This window comes from Rhinolophus ferrumequinum, chromosome 4 (assembly GCF_004115265.2).
Source record: "Rhinolophus ferrumequinum isolate MPI-CBG mRhiFer1 chromosome 4, mRhiFer1_v1.p, whole genome shotgun sequence".
In the NCBI taxonomy this organism is placed as follows: Eukaryota; Metazoa; Chordata; class Mammalia; order Chiroptera; family Rhinolophidae; genus Rhinolophus; species Rhinolophus ferrumequinum.
Window position 1 is genome coordinate 60,155,643 of NC_046287.1, and position 19,573 is coordinate 60,175,215.

Here is a 19,573-nt window from a genome sequence, read left to right on the forward strand (position 1 = left end):
TAGGATAGAATAAACTAGGAATTTATTATGTATAAGAATCAAAAAAGAGTGAAGGAATCATTACAAAAAAAGGGATCAGACTAACTAGGAAATAGTTCATAATTATTAAAAGTGATCAGTTATTATTAACAATGTAGGCAAGGCCCTCATATTTTTTTGGTTTGTCACAATTAACTGCAGCATGCATCTTTTCCAAAACTTTAATGTTTTATTTATAATTTCTTGCTTTAGAAATGATATCCTAATATTTATCTGTATTTAAAACTAATGATTTTCATTTACTGGTAAATTATAGGGATCAGCTGTGTGGAAAATTAATATGTAAATATGAAAGACAACATATACTTCATATTCCTAATGCTACTATTACTTATTCTAACATAAATGGACATGTCTGCATCTCATTGGAGTATTCACATAATCATATAGACAATGAAAAGATGTGGGTAAAAGATGGAACAATTTGTGGTCAAAATAAGGTATGTAGTCTTTCATTACCAAACGACTTCCTAATATATTATACTTTATTTTTAAATGCATATTTAGTACTTTCCTTGTAATTTAAGTGCACATTCAATTTCAAAAATAAAATAAATTTTTTTTAAATAAAATATACTTAAGGAAAAACATAATATAATCTGTGTTCATTTATAGATGATATCACCATGAATATTTCACTGGCTTTTTTCATAGAAATTATATATATTCTCTGAATTGAGAATCATATTGTTCCTTAATTGTATTTTATTAAATTAGATTATATTTCACAGAATACTTCTAATGTCATGAATTATTTTATGGTATAATTACTTAGTACTTAATTAATTAGTAGTATAATTAATAGTAGTTAAAATAATGTAAAGCATATGTAAAGTGAAAGTTAATTGAAGGCATATGTCTGAGATGTAACTACTCTTTCCATTTTCATGAACCTTCTATCAACTCTTTATTTATATACATATATACACAAATATAGAATACTTATCTAGCTATACTAATTATATATTTTTACAAGAACATCCCATCTTATTGTCTGATTTTGCTCTATTATCATTCTATAGCATGTATGGATATAAATATCAACATTTTCTGCCTTCCTAGATTTTTCCTCTATGAAATATGTTACTGATATAGATATACATAAATACACTAAGAAGCTCAAGCTTAAATTATTCTCATATCAAAAATTTTAATTATAACGTCTGCTTTAATAAGAAACATAATATATTAAATCACTTAACTTAGAACAGAGGGAAAGGCAAAATATAATTGACTTGGGAACAGAAGTTTTTTTTTGTAAGTGAGGAGTAACAATTTTATGTTTTGGATGTAACCAGGTATAAATGAAATCTAACAATTTTTCACATTTTAGTTGTAAATCATGAATGTATACATATTTAAAATAATTATTTTTACCTGATAATTATGGAAATGTTTGTCACACATATTAAAGCCTTATCATAACCTAATTTACTATTATTCTTTCAAAAATTAGGAAGTAAAAAAGCAAACAAAAGAAAAATTGTCACCCCAAATTTTTACACAAAAGTCCATTTAAAAAACTTTGTAATAACTTTGCTTTCATGAAATTCACTTTGCAAAATACTTCCCAACTTACTGCCAAAACACTCTTTAATTTTTAACTCTCCATTATTTCCAAATAGCCTACCACAGACTGTATGAGTTAGGAATTGCACAGAAACAAGAACTACGAAGAATGTCTTAAACAGTGTATGGGTTATTCTTCCCCATCATGTAAAAAATTGTGGAGATGTCCATCCAGAGTAGTTATGGTGTTCCATCATGTATCAATTATCAGTCTTACTTTCAGCTTATTTTCAGACTCAGTCTTATTTTCAGCTATAGATCCTGTACAGTGATACTCTTCCTTTTGCTTCAAGATGGTTGATGGAACTCCAACTATCTCCACATTTCAAGAAGGATTATTGTAAAGAGTGTAAGAGACTGTTAGCATGAGAACTGCTATCTTTAGGTCAGGGTTAACAGCCCCTAGCCTGAAACAACATAATTATAAAATTCCAAGATGTGGGCAGTTGCAGCAGGGAGACTAGAAGTTCTGTAGCTTATCTTATACTCCTTATAGCTATGCAAGTTCTGTAGCTTATCTTATACTCCTGGTCTCCTTGTCCTGTAGTAAATCTTATACTCTTTGAAGCTATGCAAGTCCTGTAGCTTATCTTATACTCCTGGTCTCCTTGTCCTGTAGTAAATCTTATACTCTTTGAAGCTATGCAAGTCCTGTAGCTTATCTTATACTCCTGGTCTCCTTGTCCTGTAGTAAATCTTATACTCTTTGAAGCTATGTAAGTCCTGTAAGTTTATCTAGTACTCTCTGAAGCTATGGAAAGCCTTGAAAATGCTATATAACCCCTTGGCTTTAAGTGTTGGGGGTCCTTGTTAAAACCCGCTGCGTCGGGCAGAGACTCGGACCCCAGCTGGCTGAAAATAAACCTAGCTGTGTGACTTGCATTATTGTGCGGGTTCTCTGTCTGTCTGAGGTGGACAATTCCGGACCTTAACAAGAGCTAAGGGGGAAAAGGGTGTATGGCATCTTTATTCACCACAGTTAGTGAACAGGATGAGGGATATCTGGCAGTCACTACTTTACCACAGTATTCATGACCAAGGTAATGCTTTATCAAACAGATATCTACATCAGCAGTTTGAAAACATGCTACTGTTCATCATTAAAAAACAATACATAATGACGTTAAAGAAGTTTTTGTGTCAAAGTAGAGAGATTAGAGAGACTGGGTGGAGATCGTGGGAGGTGTTATCCAAGTGATGGCTGCAAAATTTTGGCATCATATATATCTATTAGCAAAAGATGATCAAGCTAGCTGCATATTAGTGCTCTAAAACAGTTTTATGTATTCTGCTAATTACAGAGACATTGTTTTCTTTAAATACTCATATATAAAATATTCATTCGGTTTAAAATGAGCTCATTGTTGCAAGAAATTTAAATTTTTCTTTTATCAACAAATAGGAAGAGATATTGAATTCTGTACATATTGTTTCAATTCTCAAACATTAGTGACTAAGTAATCAAAATAGTTGTAAATATTACCACCTACTTGCACACAGTTAATCCTAGAAGAACATAACAAGGATTTGCCCAGATCTGTTATTTAAAGTTTTGATATTAAGTTCAAGTAGAAATTATAAGCCTAAACCCTGATTTTAAACTGTTTTGTGAAAGAAATAAATACAGATACTCATAAAAATATTTTAAGAAGATTAGGATAGGAAATATCAATGTATGATTCTGAGGAAGCAACTAAAGGAGTCATGGAGGAATATTATAGAAACAAGAAATCCCAGATAATTGTCATGATTCTCACTATCAAGCTTTCCCACTATGACTGATCACAAGAAAGCACATGAGGAATATGACATCACCACTGAAAACAGACATGATCATTATGAACACTCCAACACTTTGGTGTTATTTTTTTCTTCCTTGACTATGAAAAGATCTCTAAAATGTGAGCAAGGTAATGTTGATTTGCCTTTTTTTCCAAAATGGAAAAGAGGAACTGGTTTCAAGTTGCAAAAACATAAACCATTTGTGTACTTATAAAAAGAATAAAACCCTGCAGATATACACGAATCAGTATATCACACTACTGATGGAAATAAAGCAGATTGTTGGAAGTGACCTGGCTGGGTCAGAAACACCACAGTAACTTTGTTAAACAGAAGCCCCAGTCATAATCAATTTTAATCAAATGTATACCACATTGAAAACTTTGTTCCTTGAGGATTCCCCTTTATTTCTTGTTTTGATTTTTTTCTTATTATAATGAATGTATTTGAAAACTTTTCAAAACATTTCTGTCTGGATTGATTTCACCTTTTTTCCCACATTTAATCCCTTTATTATATTAAATAAATATTCTGATTTCCCCTCACCATTTCAACCAAGGAAAACAATTATATTTGTTCCAATTGTACATTCCTCATAAACTACAGAATTCAATATATGGTTTTTTGGATGCCCTTAGCTGATGAGTATAACAATATATACAGTTGACCTTCAAATAACACAGGTTTGAACTTACACTTATACATGGATTTTTTAAATAAATAAATGGCTCTCTATGTCCATGGGTTTCACATCCATGGATTCAACCAACAGTGGATTGTAAACAGTATTTTAAAAATTGCATATGCAGAGAGCTGAGAGTATGCATTGCTCTGTGCCGTTTTATATAAGAGACTTGAACATCCGTGGATTTTGGAACCCACAGGGGTTCTGGAACCAATCCTCCAAGGATACCAAGGGCTGACTGTAGTTAAGTTTTGGGAAAGTCAAAAGTTATATACTAATTTTTGACTGTACTGGGATCAGCCCCCCTAACCCTTGAGTTGTTCAAGTATTGATTTCATAACAAGAGTTAAGTGATTTCACCTCTTATCCTAGTCTATAAAACACAGAATATAAAACACCATTTTGTGGTATAATATGTATAATATAAAATTTACCACTTTTAATCATTTTGAAGTGTACAGTTCAGAGACACTAGCACATTTACATCGTTCTGCAAACATCGTCACCTCTTATCTCCAGAAATTTTCATTATCCTCAACAGAAACTCTGTACCCATCAAACTCTAACTCCCCAGTGACCCCTTCCCAGAGCCCGTGGTAATCACTATTCTACTCTCTGTCTCTATAAATTTGAATATTTTAGGTACCTCATGCAACTGGAATTATTCAATATTTGTCCTTTTGAGTCCTTATTTCACCTGGCATAATGTTTTCAAAGTAATCCATGTTGTTGCATATATCAAAGTTTCATTCCTTTTTAAGGCTAAATAATCTGTTTGATGTTTATATCACATGTTGTTTATTCACTCATCTGTCAATGGACATTTGGTTTATTTGAACCTTTTGGCTGTTTTAAATAATGCTACTCTCATCACTGTACAAATTTCTGTTCAGGTGTCTGTTTTCAAACGTTTTGGTTATATACCTACAGGTGGAATTGCTGGATCATATAATAATTTGTTTGATTCTTGGGGAACTCCTATACTGTTTTCTACTACTTTACATTCCCACCATTAGTGCACAAGGGTTACAATTTCTCCACATCCTCACCAACATTTGTTCTTTTGCATGTTTTCTAATAGCTATTCTAATTTGTCATATCCAATAAATCATTGCCAAATCCAATGTCATGAAGTTTCCCCCTATGTTTTTTTCAAGGAGTTTCATAGTTTTAGATCTTATCTTTAGGTCTAGGATTCATTTTGAGTTACTTTTTGTATATGATGTAAGTTAAAGGTCTAAGTCCATTAGTTTGCACGTGAATATTTAGTATGAATTTCTGTGGCCAACCTTATTGAAAAATCATTTCATCATAGCTGAAAGATTTTATTTCTGGGCTCTTTATTCTTTTCCACTGGTCTGTATGTCTGTTTGTCAGTACCACAGTGTTTAGATTACTAAAGCTTTTTTAGTAAGGTTGAAATTAATAAGTGGGTGTCCAAATTTTTCTTCTTTTTTAAGATTGTTTTAACTATTTGCAGTCCCTTAAGATTCTATAAGTTTTATAATGACTTTTTCTATTTCTGCCAAAAAAAATTGGGATTTTATAAGGATTGTGTTGACTCTGTAGATTGCTTTAAGTAGTGTTGACACTTAACAATATTAAATCTTCAATGCATGAATATGGGATATCTTTCCATTTGTTCATGCCTTCTTTAACATCTTTCAGCAATGTTTTGTAATTTTCAGTGTACAAGTCTTTCACCTTGAACAAGTTTATTCCTCAGTATTTTATTCTTTTTGATGCTATTGTAAATGTAACTGTTTACTTAATTCCCTTCTCAAATGTGCACCATTATTGTTTAGAAATGCAACTGATTATTATGTGTTGATTTGGTATCCTGAAACTGCTGTATTTGTTTACTAGTTCTAATATTGTGTGTGTGTGTGTGTGTGTGTGTATGTAATATTTATAGTTTTCTACATATAAGATTACATCATCTGTGAACAGAGATCATTTTATTTCTTCCTTTACAATTTGGATATTATTTGTTTCTTTTTCCTGCTGTGGATAGAACTTCCAGTGCTATGTTGAATAGAAGTTGTGAAAATAGTTATCCTTGTTCATGGTATTAGGTGAAAAGCTTTTTTTATCCTTGAGTATGATGTTAGCTACTTGTTTTTTATAGATAGGCTTTGTTACATTGAGATAGTTTCCTTCCAGTTTGTTGAATGTTTTTATCATTAATGGGTATTAAATTTTGTCAAATTACTTCTCCATCAAATGCGGTGGTTGTGTTTTTCTCCCTTCATTCCATTCATGTAATTTATTTCATTGTTTACATTTTGCACATTGAACCATCTTTACATTACAGGAATAAATCCCACTTGGTCATATTGTATAAACTCTTCAATATGCTGCTAAACTTGGTTTACTAGTATTTTGTTGAGATATTTGCATCAATGTTCATAAGCAATATTTGTTTGGAGTTTTCTTTTCTGATAGTGTCTTTGGCTGGCTCTTGTATTGGGGGTAACACTGGCATCATCGAATGTATCTGGAAGTGTTCCCTCTCATTCAAATTTTTTGGAAGAGTTTGAGATTGATTTAATTTTTCTCTAAATGTTTGGTAGAAATTACCAGTGGAGCCATTCAGTCCAGGGGTTGTCTTTGCTTCAAGGTTTTCATTACTGATTAAACTCCTTATGAATTATAAGTCTATTCAGATTTTCTATTTCTTCATGATTCAGTGTTGGTAGATGGGGTGTTCCTATAAATTTTTCCATTTCATTCAGCTTATACACATTGATGGCTTACAATTTTTCATAGTACTCTCTCATAATCCTCAGTATTTCTGTAAAATTAGTACCAATGTCCCTACTTTCATTTCTAATTTAAATATTTGAGTCTTCTCTCTTTTCTTTGTCATTCCAGGTAAAGTTTTTTAAGTTTGTTGGTTTTTCATTTTTCTACTCTCTATTTTGTTAATTGTTGTCTAACCTTTATTATTTCCTTCTTCCTGTTAACTTTGGGTTTAGTATGTTCTTTATTTATTTACCTAGGGTGCAAACTTAGGTTGTTGATTTAAGATCTTTTTTCCTTTTTAATGTGAAGGTTTGCAGTTTAAAATTTATATCAGCAGTGTTTTGCATCATGTCATAAATCTTTGGTGTTTTGTGTTTTCATTTGTAACAATAGTTCATTTAAGATCTACTTTGATATTATTATAGCTATTAGTGCTCTTTTTTATATTATTTGTATGGATTATATTTTTCCATCTTTTCACTTCCAACCTTTTTGTGTCATTAGATACCAAGTGAGTCTTTTGCAGAGTCTCTTTCAGCATATATTTGAAAAATGTTATCTAATCTGCAAATTCATGCCATTTGATTGGGGAACTTAATCCATTAACATTAATGTAATTATTCACAGAAAAGAATTTCTTTTTGCCATTTTATTTGTTCTTTGTATTTTTTATTGCTTTTTTAATCCTTCATTTGTTTCATTATCATCTTCCTTTATGTTTAGTTGATGTTTTGTAATGACACTTATCTATTTTTCCTCATTTCCTTTTGTGTATATGCTACAGTTTTTTTTTTTATGGTTACCATAGAATTACATATAACATACTAAATTTATAATAATCTATTTTGAATTGATACCAAATTAACTTCAAACACATAAAAAACCTCCACTCCTTTACAGTTTGTGTTCAACACTTATTTTTGATGTCAAAAATTACATGTTTATGTTGTGTAGCCATTAAATAGATTTAAAATTATTTACTTTCATGTATGTCTTTCAAACCTCATAGAAATTTTATTAAATGGAGTTATAAATTAAAATTACATTAATACAGATTTTTATGTTTCCATTTATTTAACTTTACCAGAGCTCTTTATTTGTGCATATGACTTTTAGTTACATTAGAAACCTTTTATTTATCATGAAGGATTCCTTTTAGTTTTGTTTTGTTTTTTGTAAGCCAGGTCTCATGGTAATAAATTTCCTCAGCTTTTTGTTTGTTCATCTTTCAATCTGGGAATGTCTTAATTTCTCCATCAATTTAAAAGATAGTTTTGTTGGATATAGAATTCTCAGTTGGCAGGATATTTTTTTGTTTTGTGTTGTTGTTTTTTTCTAGGTATTCAAATATATCAGCTCACTGCCTTTTAGCCTCAAAAGTTTTAGCTAACAAATCTGTTATAATCTTGTTGAGGTTCCCTTGTACGTGATGATTCATTTTTACTTGCCACTTTCAAGATTCTCTCTTTTTCTTTGGCATTTGACAGTTTGATTATAATGTGTCTTAGTGTGAGTCTCTTTGTGTTGTTAACAAAAGAAATTCCAAACCTTAAGAGGTTAAAAGAATTTATTTTGAGCCAAGGATTTGGGGCTAGTCCTAGAAAAAAATCTCAAAGGGTTGAGATAATGCAGTTTTGCAGTTTATTTTATGCATTTGAATAAAAGGAGAAGATTTTTAAAAAGTTACATGAAATCCATTGATGGCAGATTAAGGCAGGAGAAAGTAAAGCAGGGAAATCTTTAAGATTGGATAAAAACTAAAATGGAGAGATACATGTTTCTTTTACATGGATGGGTACAAGATAGTTAACATTTAACATTCATATTTTACAGAGATATGTTGTAAATGATAATAATGTGGAATGTTGGGGTTGTCTCACCACAAATGGGTGTTTATCTTTGGAGGTCTAGAGAAAAGGTCATTCTGACATTTTAAGTATGTTATTCTAGATGCACAAAAACAATAAACAAGGCTTGATCCAGGTAGAGATTAATCTCTCATATAGGCCTTATGATGTCACTTCCCACCATAACTTGCTCAGTTAGGAATTTTTTAAAAAAATAATTAAAACACCCTGTGTGGTTACTTTCAGTAACTGAGCTTCTCAGGCTTGCCAAGGTAGCTCTCTTTTTTTGTTCACAGTGTTTATCCTACTTGCAATTCATTGATTTAGAATTTATAAATCCATCTTTCTTCAAATATGGGACATTTTCAGCCACCATTTCTTCAAATAGTCTCCCTGGTCCTTTCCTTTCTCATGTCTTTCAGGGACTCCCATAATGTGTATATTGATCTACTTGATGGTGTTTCATAAATACCTTAGGCTTTTTTGTTTGTTTGTTTGTTCTTTTTTCTTTCTGCATCTCAGACTCGATTATTTAAACTGTCCTGTATTCAAATTCACTAATTCTTTCTTGTGCTTACCCAAATCTGTCCTTGCACACATCTAGTGAATTTTTCAATTCAGTTACAGGCAAACCACAAAGATATTGCAGGTTTGTTCCAGATCACCACAATAAAGTGAATATTGTAATAAAGCTAGTCACACTGTTTGTTTGTTTGTTTCCCAGTGTATTCAAAAGTTATGTTTACAGTATACTGTAATCTATTAAGTGTGAAATAGCATTATATCTCTTTTTTAAATGTACATAACTTAATTAAAAATACTTTCTGCTAAAATATAGTATCAATCATCTAAGCCCTCAGCAAGTCATAAACTTTTTGTGGTAGAAGGTCTTGCCTTGATGTTGATGACTGCTGACTCATTAGGATGGTGGTTTCTAAAGGTTGGGATAGCTGTAGCAATTTCTTAAAATAATGAAATTTGCTGCATCAATTGCCTCTTTTTATGAATAATTTCTCTGCATCATGTGATGTTGTTCAATAGTGTTTTACCCACAGTAGTAGTACTTTCAAAATTGGAGTCATTCCTCTCAAACCTTGTGCTGCATTATCAACTAAGTTTATGTAATATTCTAAATCCTTTGTTGTCATTTCAGCAATCTTCACAGCCTCTTTATCAAGAGTAGGTTTCATCTCAAGAAACAACTTTTTTTGCTCATTCATAAGAAGAATCTCCTCATACATTAAAGTTTTATCAGGAGATTGCAGCAATTGAGTCACATCTCCAGGCTCCACCTCTAATTTTAATTCTCTTGCTGTTTTCACCATGTCTGCAGTTGCTTCCTTTACTGAAGTCTTGAACCTTTCAAAGGCATCCATGAAGTTTGGAATCAACTTCTTTCAAACTCCTGTGAATGTTGATATTTTGACCTCTTTCCATGAATCATGAATGTTCTTAATGGCATCTAGAATGGTGAATCCTTTCCAGAGATTTTTAATTTACTTTGCCCAGATACATCAAGGAATCACTATCTATGACAGCTATATCTTTATAAAAATGTGTTTCTTAAATAATAAGACTTGAAAGACTAAAATACTTCTTTATCCATGAGCTGCAGAGTGGATGTTATGTTAGCAGGCATGAAGAAACAATCTCATTGTACATCTCCATCAGAGCCCTTGCAGTAATATTTTTAAGGAATTTTTTTTTTCTAAGCAGTAGGTCACAACACTTGGCTTAAAATATTCAGTACACCATGTTGTAAACAGATGTGCTGTCATCAAACTTTGTTGTTCCATTTATAAAGCAAAGACAGAGCTGATTTAGCATAATTTAAGGGCCCTAGATTTTTAGAATAGTAAACGTGCATAAGCTTCAATTTAAAGTCACCAGCTGCATTAGCCCCTAACAGGAGAGTCAGCTAGTCCTTCAAAGCTTTGAAGTCAGGCATTGACTTCTCCTCTCTAGCTATGAAAATCCTAGATGACATCTTCTTCCAATACAAGCCTGTTTCACATTGAAATGTTTCATATTTAATATTGGAAATTTGTTGTTTAGTTTAGCCATCTTCATTAATTATCTAGCTAGATCTTCCGGATAACTTGCTGCAGTACTTGCTGCTTCTCGTATTTTTATGTTGTGGAGATCACTTCTTTCCTTAATCCTCATTAACCAACCTCTGCTAACTTCAAACGTTTCTTGTGCAGTTTCCTCACCTCTGTCACTCTTTATAGAATTAAAGAGAGTTAGGTCCTTGCTCTGGATTAGGCTTTTGTTTAAAGGAATGTTAAGGCTGGTTTGATCTTCTATCCAGACCACTAAAACTTTCTCCATATTAGCAAGAAGGCTGTATCGCTTTCTTATCATTCTGTGTTCTCTGGACTAACATTTTTAATTTCCTTCAGGAACTTTGATTTTGCATTCACAACTTAGCTAACTGTTTGGCACAAGAGTCTAGCTTTTGACCTATCTCGGCTTTTGACATGGCTTCCCCACTAAACTTAGTTATTTTTAGCTTTTGATTTAAGGTGAAAGACGTGAGACTTTTCCTTTCACTTGAACACATAGAAGCCACTGTAGGGTTATTAATTTGCCAAATTGCAATATTCCTTGTTCTCAGTGAATAGGGAAGCTTGAGGAGAGGGAGAGAGATTTGGGAACAGCCAGCGGTTGAGCAGTCAGAATACACACAACATTTATTGATTATATCTGCCATCTTATATGGGCATGGATCATGGTGCCCCAAAACAATTGCAGTGGTGACATCAAAGTGACTGATAACAGATCACCGTAACAAATATAATTGTGAAAAAGTCTAAAATATTGTGAAAATTACTGAATTGTGACACAGAGATACAAGGTGAACAAAAACTATTGGAAAAATGGCACTGATAGTCTTGCTCTATGCAGGGTTGCCACATACCTTCAATTGGTAAAAAACACAGATTCTGTAAAGTACAATAAAGTGGAGCGTGAAGTATGTTTGTATTGTATCTTTCAGCACCACAATTTCTTTTGTTTGCTATTTATAATTGCTGTCTCTTTGTTGATATTCTCATTTGGTTTATGTCGTTTTCCTGATTTACTTTCATTCTTTATCCATGTTTTCATTTAGTTTCTTCAGCATATTTAGTACAGTTATTTAAAAATAGTATTTTGTCACTTCAGTTTTTTCTTTTAAATGAGCTATGTTTTCCTGTTTCTTTTTTATATCTTGTAATTTTTTTGTTGTTGAAAATTGAAACATTTGAAAAAAACAGTCACTTCCAGTGTTTGCAGACTGGCTTTGTGCTGGGACAGTCCTTTACTGATTTGTTATGTCAGTGTCAGTCTTAGGAGAAAGCTGTGGTCTTCTGCTATCTTTCATGAGCATGCATCTTTCCTAGACCATCACGCAACTCTCAGACAGGTTGTAATATTGACAATATGGTTTCCTCTGCTCCGTTCAGTTCAAGGGAGGGAATTGGGAACTCATCTGCTGCCATCTCCAGAGTAAGACTTTGCCATGCCAGGAAAGGAGTAGGGCAACAGGGAACAAACAAGCAACAACATTTTCTATTATTGTGAATGTGGCTTTTTCTTTTCTTTTTTTTACTTTTTTAATTAAAGTTTACTGGAGTGACAATTGTTAGTAAAGTTACATAGATTTCAGGTGTACAATTCGTAATACATCATCTATATATCAATTGTGTGTTCACTACCCAGAGTCAGTTCTCTTTCTATCACTATATATTTGATCCCCTTTACCCTCATCTACCACCACCCCCCTTACCCTCTGGTAACTACTAAACTATTGTCTGTGTCTATGAGTTTTTGTTTCTTCATTTGTTTGTCTTGTTCTTTTGTTGTTTTCAGTTTTATATACCACGTATCAGTGAAATTATATGGTTCTTCACATTTTCTGTCTTACTTATTTCACCTAGCATTATAATCTCAAGATCCATCCATGTTGTCGCAAATGTTTTCTCACCGCTGAATAGTATTCCATTGTGTATGTATACCATAATTTCTTTATCCATTCATCTATAGAAGGACATTTTGGTTGTTTCCATGTCTTGGCCACCATGAATACAGCTGCAATGAACATTGGAGCACATATGTCTTTATGGATAAATGTTTTCAGATTTTTTGGGTAGATATCCAGGAAAGAGATTGCTGGGTCATATGGTAATTCAATTCTTAATTTATTAAGGAACCTCCACACTACTTCCTATAGTGGCTGCACCAATCTGCATTCCCACCAACAGTGTATGAGGGTTCCTTTTTCTCCACAGCCTCTCCAACACTTGTTGCTATTTGTCTTGTTGATGGTAGCCATTCTAACTGGGGTGAGGTGATATCTCATTATTTTATTTGTATTTCTCTATGATTGGTGATGAGCATTTTTTTCATGTCTATTGGCCATTTGTATGTACTCTTTGGAGAAATGTCTCTTCAGGTTCTCTGCTCATTTTTTAATTGGATTGTTTGTTTTTTTTGTTGTTGAGTTGTTTGAGTTCCTTATATATTTTAGATATTAGCCCCTTATCAGAGGCATTGTTTGCAAAAATCATCTCCCATTAGGTTGGTTGAATGTGGCTTTTTCTTGATTGGAATTTGCTTCATTGCCACAGAACTTAGACTGCTTCCAGAGCTCCTATGGGCTCTCTCTCTCTCTCTCTCTCTCTCTCTCTCTCTCTCTCTCTCTCTCTCTTTCCCTCCTTCCCTCCCTCCTTCCTTCCCTCCCTCCCTTCCTTCCTTTTTTCTTTCCTTCCTTTTAAAAAATATCACTAAGGGAGAACAAGATTGGGCGTTTTCTAGTGAACTACATTGCTGATGTCACTCTCCAGACTGTTTCCCCTCAAGATTAGGTAAAACTTGCTTGTAATTGTCACTGGTGTAGTGTGCACATGATCATTTAAATCCTACATGATGGATCACTGATAGTCCCTGGAGGAATGCTGTCCTCAGGTTTTGGTTTTTTTGAGAAATCACATTGTCTCACATTTTCTGAACCTAAAAGTAACTTTTACTTTATCTCCAGTAAAAACCATGTTATTTTAAAAATGAATATGTACAATATTTTTGTTTTATTTGTCATTTTAGATTCTCCACACAAGAAGGTGTCTGTAGAAACTTATTCTGCCATAGTGAAAGGAATAAGAAGCTGAATTATCTTTCTTATCTCATAACAAATTTAAAAAATATCCATTTCAGAGAGTTTGGTGATGAATCATTATTTTCTTATATGGAGATAAATATTTTTTGTGGTTTGTAGCTAGATTCCTACTTTGGATGGTGTTTCTCCCTAGCCTTCCTGCGTGATGCAACAGAAATAAGCATGCTAAATCAGAAAAAAAATATTTCATTACACAGAAACAATACCAGTAATACCAATAATCCCTTCTCAACTTCTTTCTAGTCTGGCTCAAAGAAATTATTTAACTGTCCTGAAAATTAGGTTTATATTCTTCTGCAAAACAGCTCTGCAGATTATAATATAACTAGTTTCTCTGCCCAAGTTCTAGTTAGGTATGAAGGGATCACTCTAACAGAACAGATATGTTTCTAACGATAGCAGCACTAGTGTGTATGCAGAGCTAGAACTTTTAGACTATTACCACAATCTCTCAAAATAACCTATCTATTTCTCATCAGTATATTTCCTTCTAAGTTTTAAACAGAGGTATATGTTGCCATAATTATCAGACACTATATTTTTCCATATTCAGTAATGCTTAGCAAAACCTATGTGAGTAGATTCACTCTCTGACCTTAATAATTATTATATTATGGTCACATATTTTTCAACAGGAAAGAATCCAAAAAATATTGCCAATATTATTTAGAAAACATTTTTATATAAAAATAATATTTCTAATTACATGTTCTTTGGTTTATCATCAGTCACTCTAGGGCTTTCTATGAGTTGCAATAAACATTTTTTTTTTAGTTTGAAGCATAGTTTGAAATAATTTAGTTTGAAATTATTTAATATTACAAGTTGAAAGAACTCTGAAAAAATAATATTCTAAACTTTTGAGCTTTATGCTTAGCTTTTCATAACTCAGTTAATTGTACTATGACCAAGAGAGTTAGACAAGCCAGAAACCTCGGTGTCATTGACCCATCTCATCTCTCTTTTCATCTTCCATATACAATCTATTACTAAATTATACTTAAATTTTTAACTATATCTCAAATGCAATCATTGGTTTCCATCTAAGCCACTATTACTCAGTTTCACTCTAAGGTTATCATTTTCCTGGCATCCGAATTTGTCTCTACATTTTTTTTTCCTTTCCATCCTCTTTTTCAAAACCTATTTTTATTAGCTTCCCATCTTCCGATGAAATGTCTAAATGCAAACAATTGCTTATAGGTTATAGGCCAACTTTCTGATTAAAACTGGAAGGTCCTACACAATCCTGCCATAACAACTTCTGTCATATCACACTTAGCTTTTTTGTCTGTGTGTGTGTTTCTATATCTTTTATTGCAATATCAGCAATATGAAACTTTTATGTTCATTACTGTGTTCTCAAGACAGGCACATTGTAGACATCACACATTTAGTTAATTAATGATTTAATGGTTGTTTTCTGTGTAACAGCTACATTGCCCTTAATATTTCTCAACAGTTTCATACCATGTTCCAATGCAGAGTCATTTTAAATATCATTTCTTTTCCTATAAGTACCTTGTCTTTCATTTCTGTGTTTCATTAAGTTCTGTTCAACATTAGGGCTCAATAAGGTTTTGCTGTTCTCATATATGAGATAAATCCTCTGTATTTTATTTTTTCATTATACTAATTACCACATGTTTATCTTTTTTTATTTATTTTGTATCTGTACGTTCTATCTCAACATAAGCATGGAAGATGCTTTTATTGTTTTGTTTACTCTCAGATCATCAGAGTCTCATCTAGTGCAGAAAACAGCACCAGTATAATCAATTATTGCTAGTATGTTAATATTTATTGTTAAATGAACCCCTCTTAATTAGATGCCAAATGCAGATGACATTTCAGTTGATTTATTTTGGCTTATGTCCCTTTTAGGTGTGCAAGAATAAGGAATGTGTAGATAATTACATCACCTATGACTGTGATTCACAAAAATGCAACAATCAGGGTGTAAGTACCAGTATTATGAGGCAAGAATGCAAATCATTGAGAGTGATCCTAGGAAAGCAAACACACAGCTACACACATACACACATACACACACACACACACACACTCATATACTCATAAACCACACAAGTAAATCAGCCTTATCTGACTTCGGTATTACTTTAAAACTATACTTGACCACAAATAATTTGAGCTACTTATCTTATAAGGTGATATTTCTCCCTTTTTCAGGTATGTAATAATAAAAAGAACTGTCACTGTAACCCCACATTTTTACCTCCAGATTGCAAAACTGAAGATACTTCATGGCTTGGTGGGAGTGTTGACAGTGGAAATTTTCCACCTGCATCAGCACGCAACCCTGGTAAGTATTAATAACAAATTGAAAAGATAATTAAAACAACATTTTAATTTATTAAATTCAATAATAATATCTTGCCTACCAATTTATATTTAGATTATATTTTGGCATCAATAATAAATAATATATGGCTATTTATGTTTTACCTATAGAGAGTAATGTAATATAAGATAAATAATGAACATTATAGATGAAATATATGAGTAAGGACCCAGGCAAAAGAATATAAATCACATTCCTTTATACAGAAGGAATTTAATATAAGGCACCGGGTAAGACATAATGGCAGAGATGAAAAGCAATCACAAAATGGTGAGGCAAACTAGAGATTAGCAACAGCAGGCATCCACTATCACTTCTTGTGCTTGGAGGGGCAATAGAAGGAGGTGGTATTTCTACAACCAGAGTCTGAGCCATCTAGCATGATATATAACTCTGGTCAAAGCTACATATCAGGATCTAGACCACAGGGAGAGATGTTGTCCAGCATGACATAGACCTATAGAGCATTCACCGCTAGTATTGGAGATGTAGGAGAGGAAGGGGGATAAATATCATGGCTATTTTACTCTTTTGAAACTAAAATTTTATCTAGTGATTCCCATAGGCCAAATCTAACTAATAGACTGAAAGTCAAGGAGCTTAAAAAATGTAGTTTCCTACTTTTTAAAAAAATGAAATTTATTGAGGTGATGATAGTAAAATTATATAGGTTTTGAGGGTACAATTCTATAACACATTATCTATATATCACATTCAGTTCTCACTATCCAGAGTCAGTTCGCCTTCCATCACCATATATTTGACCCCTTTACCCTCTTCTACCACGCCCTCCCCCCTTACCCTCTGAGTTTTTGTTTCTTTGTTTGATTGTTTTGTTCCTTCATTGCTTTCAGTTTTATATTCCACAAATGAGTGAAATCATATGATGCTCAACTTCTGTCTGACTTATTTTGTTTAGCATAATAAGATCCATCCATGTTGTCCCAAACGGATGTATTTTATCTTTTCTTATGGCAGAGTACTATTCCATTTTGCATGGAATTCTATCTCCATGGTAATTCTTTTCTTTATTTTTTGAGGAACCTCCATACTGTTTTCCATAGTGGCTGTACCAATTTACATCCCCATCAACAGTGTATTAGGGTTCCTTTTTCGCCACAACCTCTCCAACACTTGTTATTATTCGTCCTGTTGATGAAAGCCATTCTAACATGTGTGAGGTAATATCTCATTGAGGTTTTGATTTGCATTTCCCTAATAGCTAGTGAAGTTGAGCACTTTTTCATATTTCTGTTGGCTATTTGTATGTCTTTTTGGGAGTAGTTTCTGTTCATGTTTCCCTGCCCATTTTTTAATTGGATTGTTTGTCTTTTTGTTTTTGAGTTGTATGAGTTATTTATATATTTTGGATATTAGCCCTTTATCAGAGGCATTCATTGCAAATATCTTCTTCCATTCTGTTGGTTGCCTCTAGTTTTTGTTGATGGTTTCTTTGGCTGGGCAGAAACTTTTCAGTTTGATATAGTCCCATTCATTTATTTTAGCATTTACTTCCCTTGACTTTGAGGTCAAATTCATAAAATGCTCTTTTAAGCCAAGGTCCATAAATATAGTACATATGCTTTCTTCTGTGCAATTTATTGTTTCAGGTCTTATGTTTAGGTCGTTCACCCATTTTGAGTTAATTGTGGTATATGGTGACAGACAGCAGTCTAGTTTCATTCTTTTGCACGTGGCTTCTAATACTATGTTGAATAGTAGTGGTGACGGGATAACCCTGTCTTATTCCTGAATGTAGGGCAAAGGGCTTCAATTTTTCACATTAATTATGATATTATCTGAGTGTTAGTCATATATGGCCTTTATTATGTTAAGGTATTTTCCTTCTATACCCATTTTATTAAGTGTTTTAATCATAAATGGATGTTACATCTTGTCAAATGCTTTTTCTGCATCTATTGATAACATATGATTTTTATCTTTATTTTGTTTATGTGGTGTATCACATTGATCGATTTGTATATGTTGAACAATCTGTGTGCCCCTGGGATGAGTCCCACTTGATTGTGATATATAATCTTTTTAATACATTGTTGTATTCATTTTGCTAGAGTTTTGTTTAGAATATTTTTATCTGTATTCATCAGCGATATTGGTCTGTAATTTTTGTGTGTGTTTTCCTTACCAGATTTTGGTATCAGGGTAGTGTTGGCCTCATAAAATGAGTTAGGAAGTATTGTCTCTTCTTCAATTTTTTGGAAGAGTTTGAGAAGGACGGGTGTTAGATCCTCTTTGAATGTTTGATAGAATTCATTAGTGAAGCCATCTGGTCCCGGACTTTTGCTTTTGGCAAGGTTTTGGATGACTGATTCAATTTCCTTACTGTTGATCAGTCTATTTAGGTTTTCCAGTTCTTTGTGCTTCAGTCTAGGAAGGCTATATGCTTGTATGAACTTCTCCATTTCTTCTAGGTTATTGAATTTGGTAGCATATAGACCTTCACAGCATTCTTGCATGATCATTTATACTGTGGTAACAGAGGTAACTTCTCCTCTTTCATTTCTGATTTTGTTTATTTGTGTCTTTCTCTTTTTATCTTAGTCTAGCCAAGGGTTTTTCTATTTAATTAATTTTTTCAAAGAACCAGCTCTTTGTTGCATTAATTTTTTTCTATTGTCTTTTTGTTCTCTATTTCATTTAGTTCTGTTCTAATTTTAAATATTTCCTTCCTTCTGCTGACTTTGGGTTTCATTTGTTCATCTTTTCCTAGTTCTTTAAGATGTAATGTTATAGTCTCATCTCTTTTTGGAGAGAAAAAAAAACATCTTCTGCGTTTAAGTAGATTTTTTCCTAAGGAGGAACACTAAAGGATTGGTGGTGAAATTTTTTGAGGCCTTGCTTGAAATGTGATATATCACATAAACAAAATAAAGGACAAAAATCATATGATTATATCAATTGATGCAGAAAAAGCATTTGGCAAGATACAACATCCATTTATGATTAAAACACTTAATAAAATAGGTATAGAAGAAAAATACCTTAACAAAACAAAGGCCATATATGACAAACCCTCAGCTAATCTCATAATTAACAGTGAAAAACTGAAGTCCTTTGCTCTATGTTCAGGAACATGACAGGGCTGTCCCCTATCACCTCTGCTTTTCAACATAGTGTTGGAAGTCCTCCAAGAGCAATCAGGCAAGAGAAAGAAATAAAATGCATCCAAATTGGGAATGAAGAAGTTACATTGTCACTCTTTGCAGATGACATGATGCTATATATAGAAAACCCTAAAGACTCCACCAAAAAGCTATTAGAAACAATCAATGAATACAGTAAAGTTGCCGGCTACAAAATCAACTTACAAAAGTCCATTGCATTCCTATATACTAACAATGAAATCTCAGAAAAAGAAATAAAAGAAA

General features: G+C 32.7%; 1 protein-coding gene across 1 annotated transcript in view; it reads left to right on the forward strand.

Moving 5' to 3' along the window:
- ADAM2 (ADAM metallopeptidase domain 2) overlaps positions 1 to 19,573 on the forward strand; it is a 95,902-nt gene that overhangs the window by 69,916 nt on the left and 6,413 nt on the right. Inside the window, exons 16-18 of the mRNA XM_033105169.1 lie at positions 296 to 479; positions 15,707 to 15,781; positions 16,013 to 16,145. Of these exons, the coding sequence (XP_032961060.1) occupies positions 296 to 479; positions 15,707 to 15,781; positions 16,013 to 16,145 (392 nt within the window). The remainder of the gene's footprint in view (positions 1 to 295; positions 480 to 15,706; positions 15,782 to 16,012; positions 16,146 to 19,573) is intronic.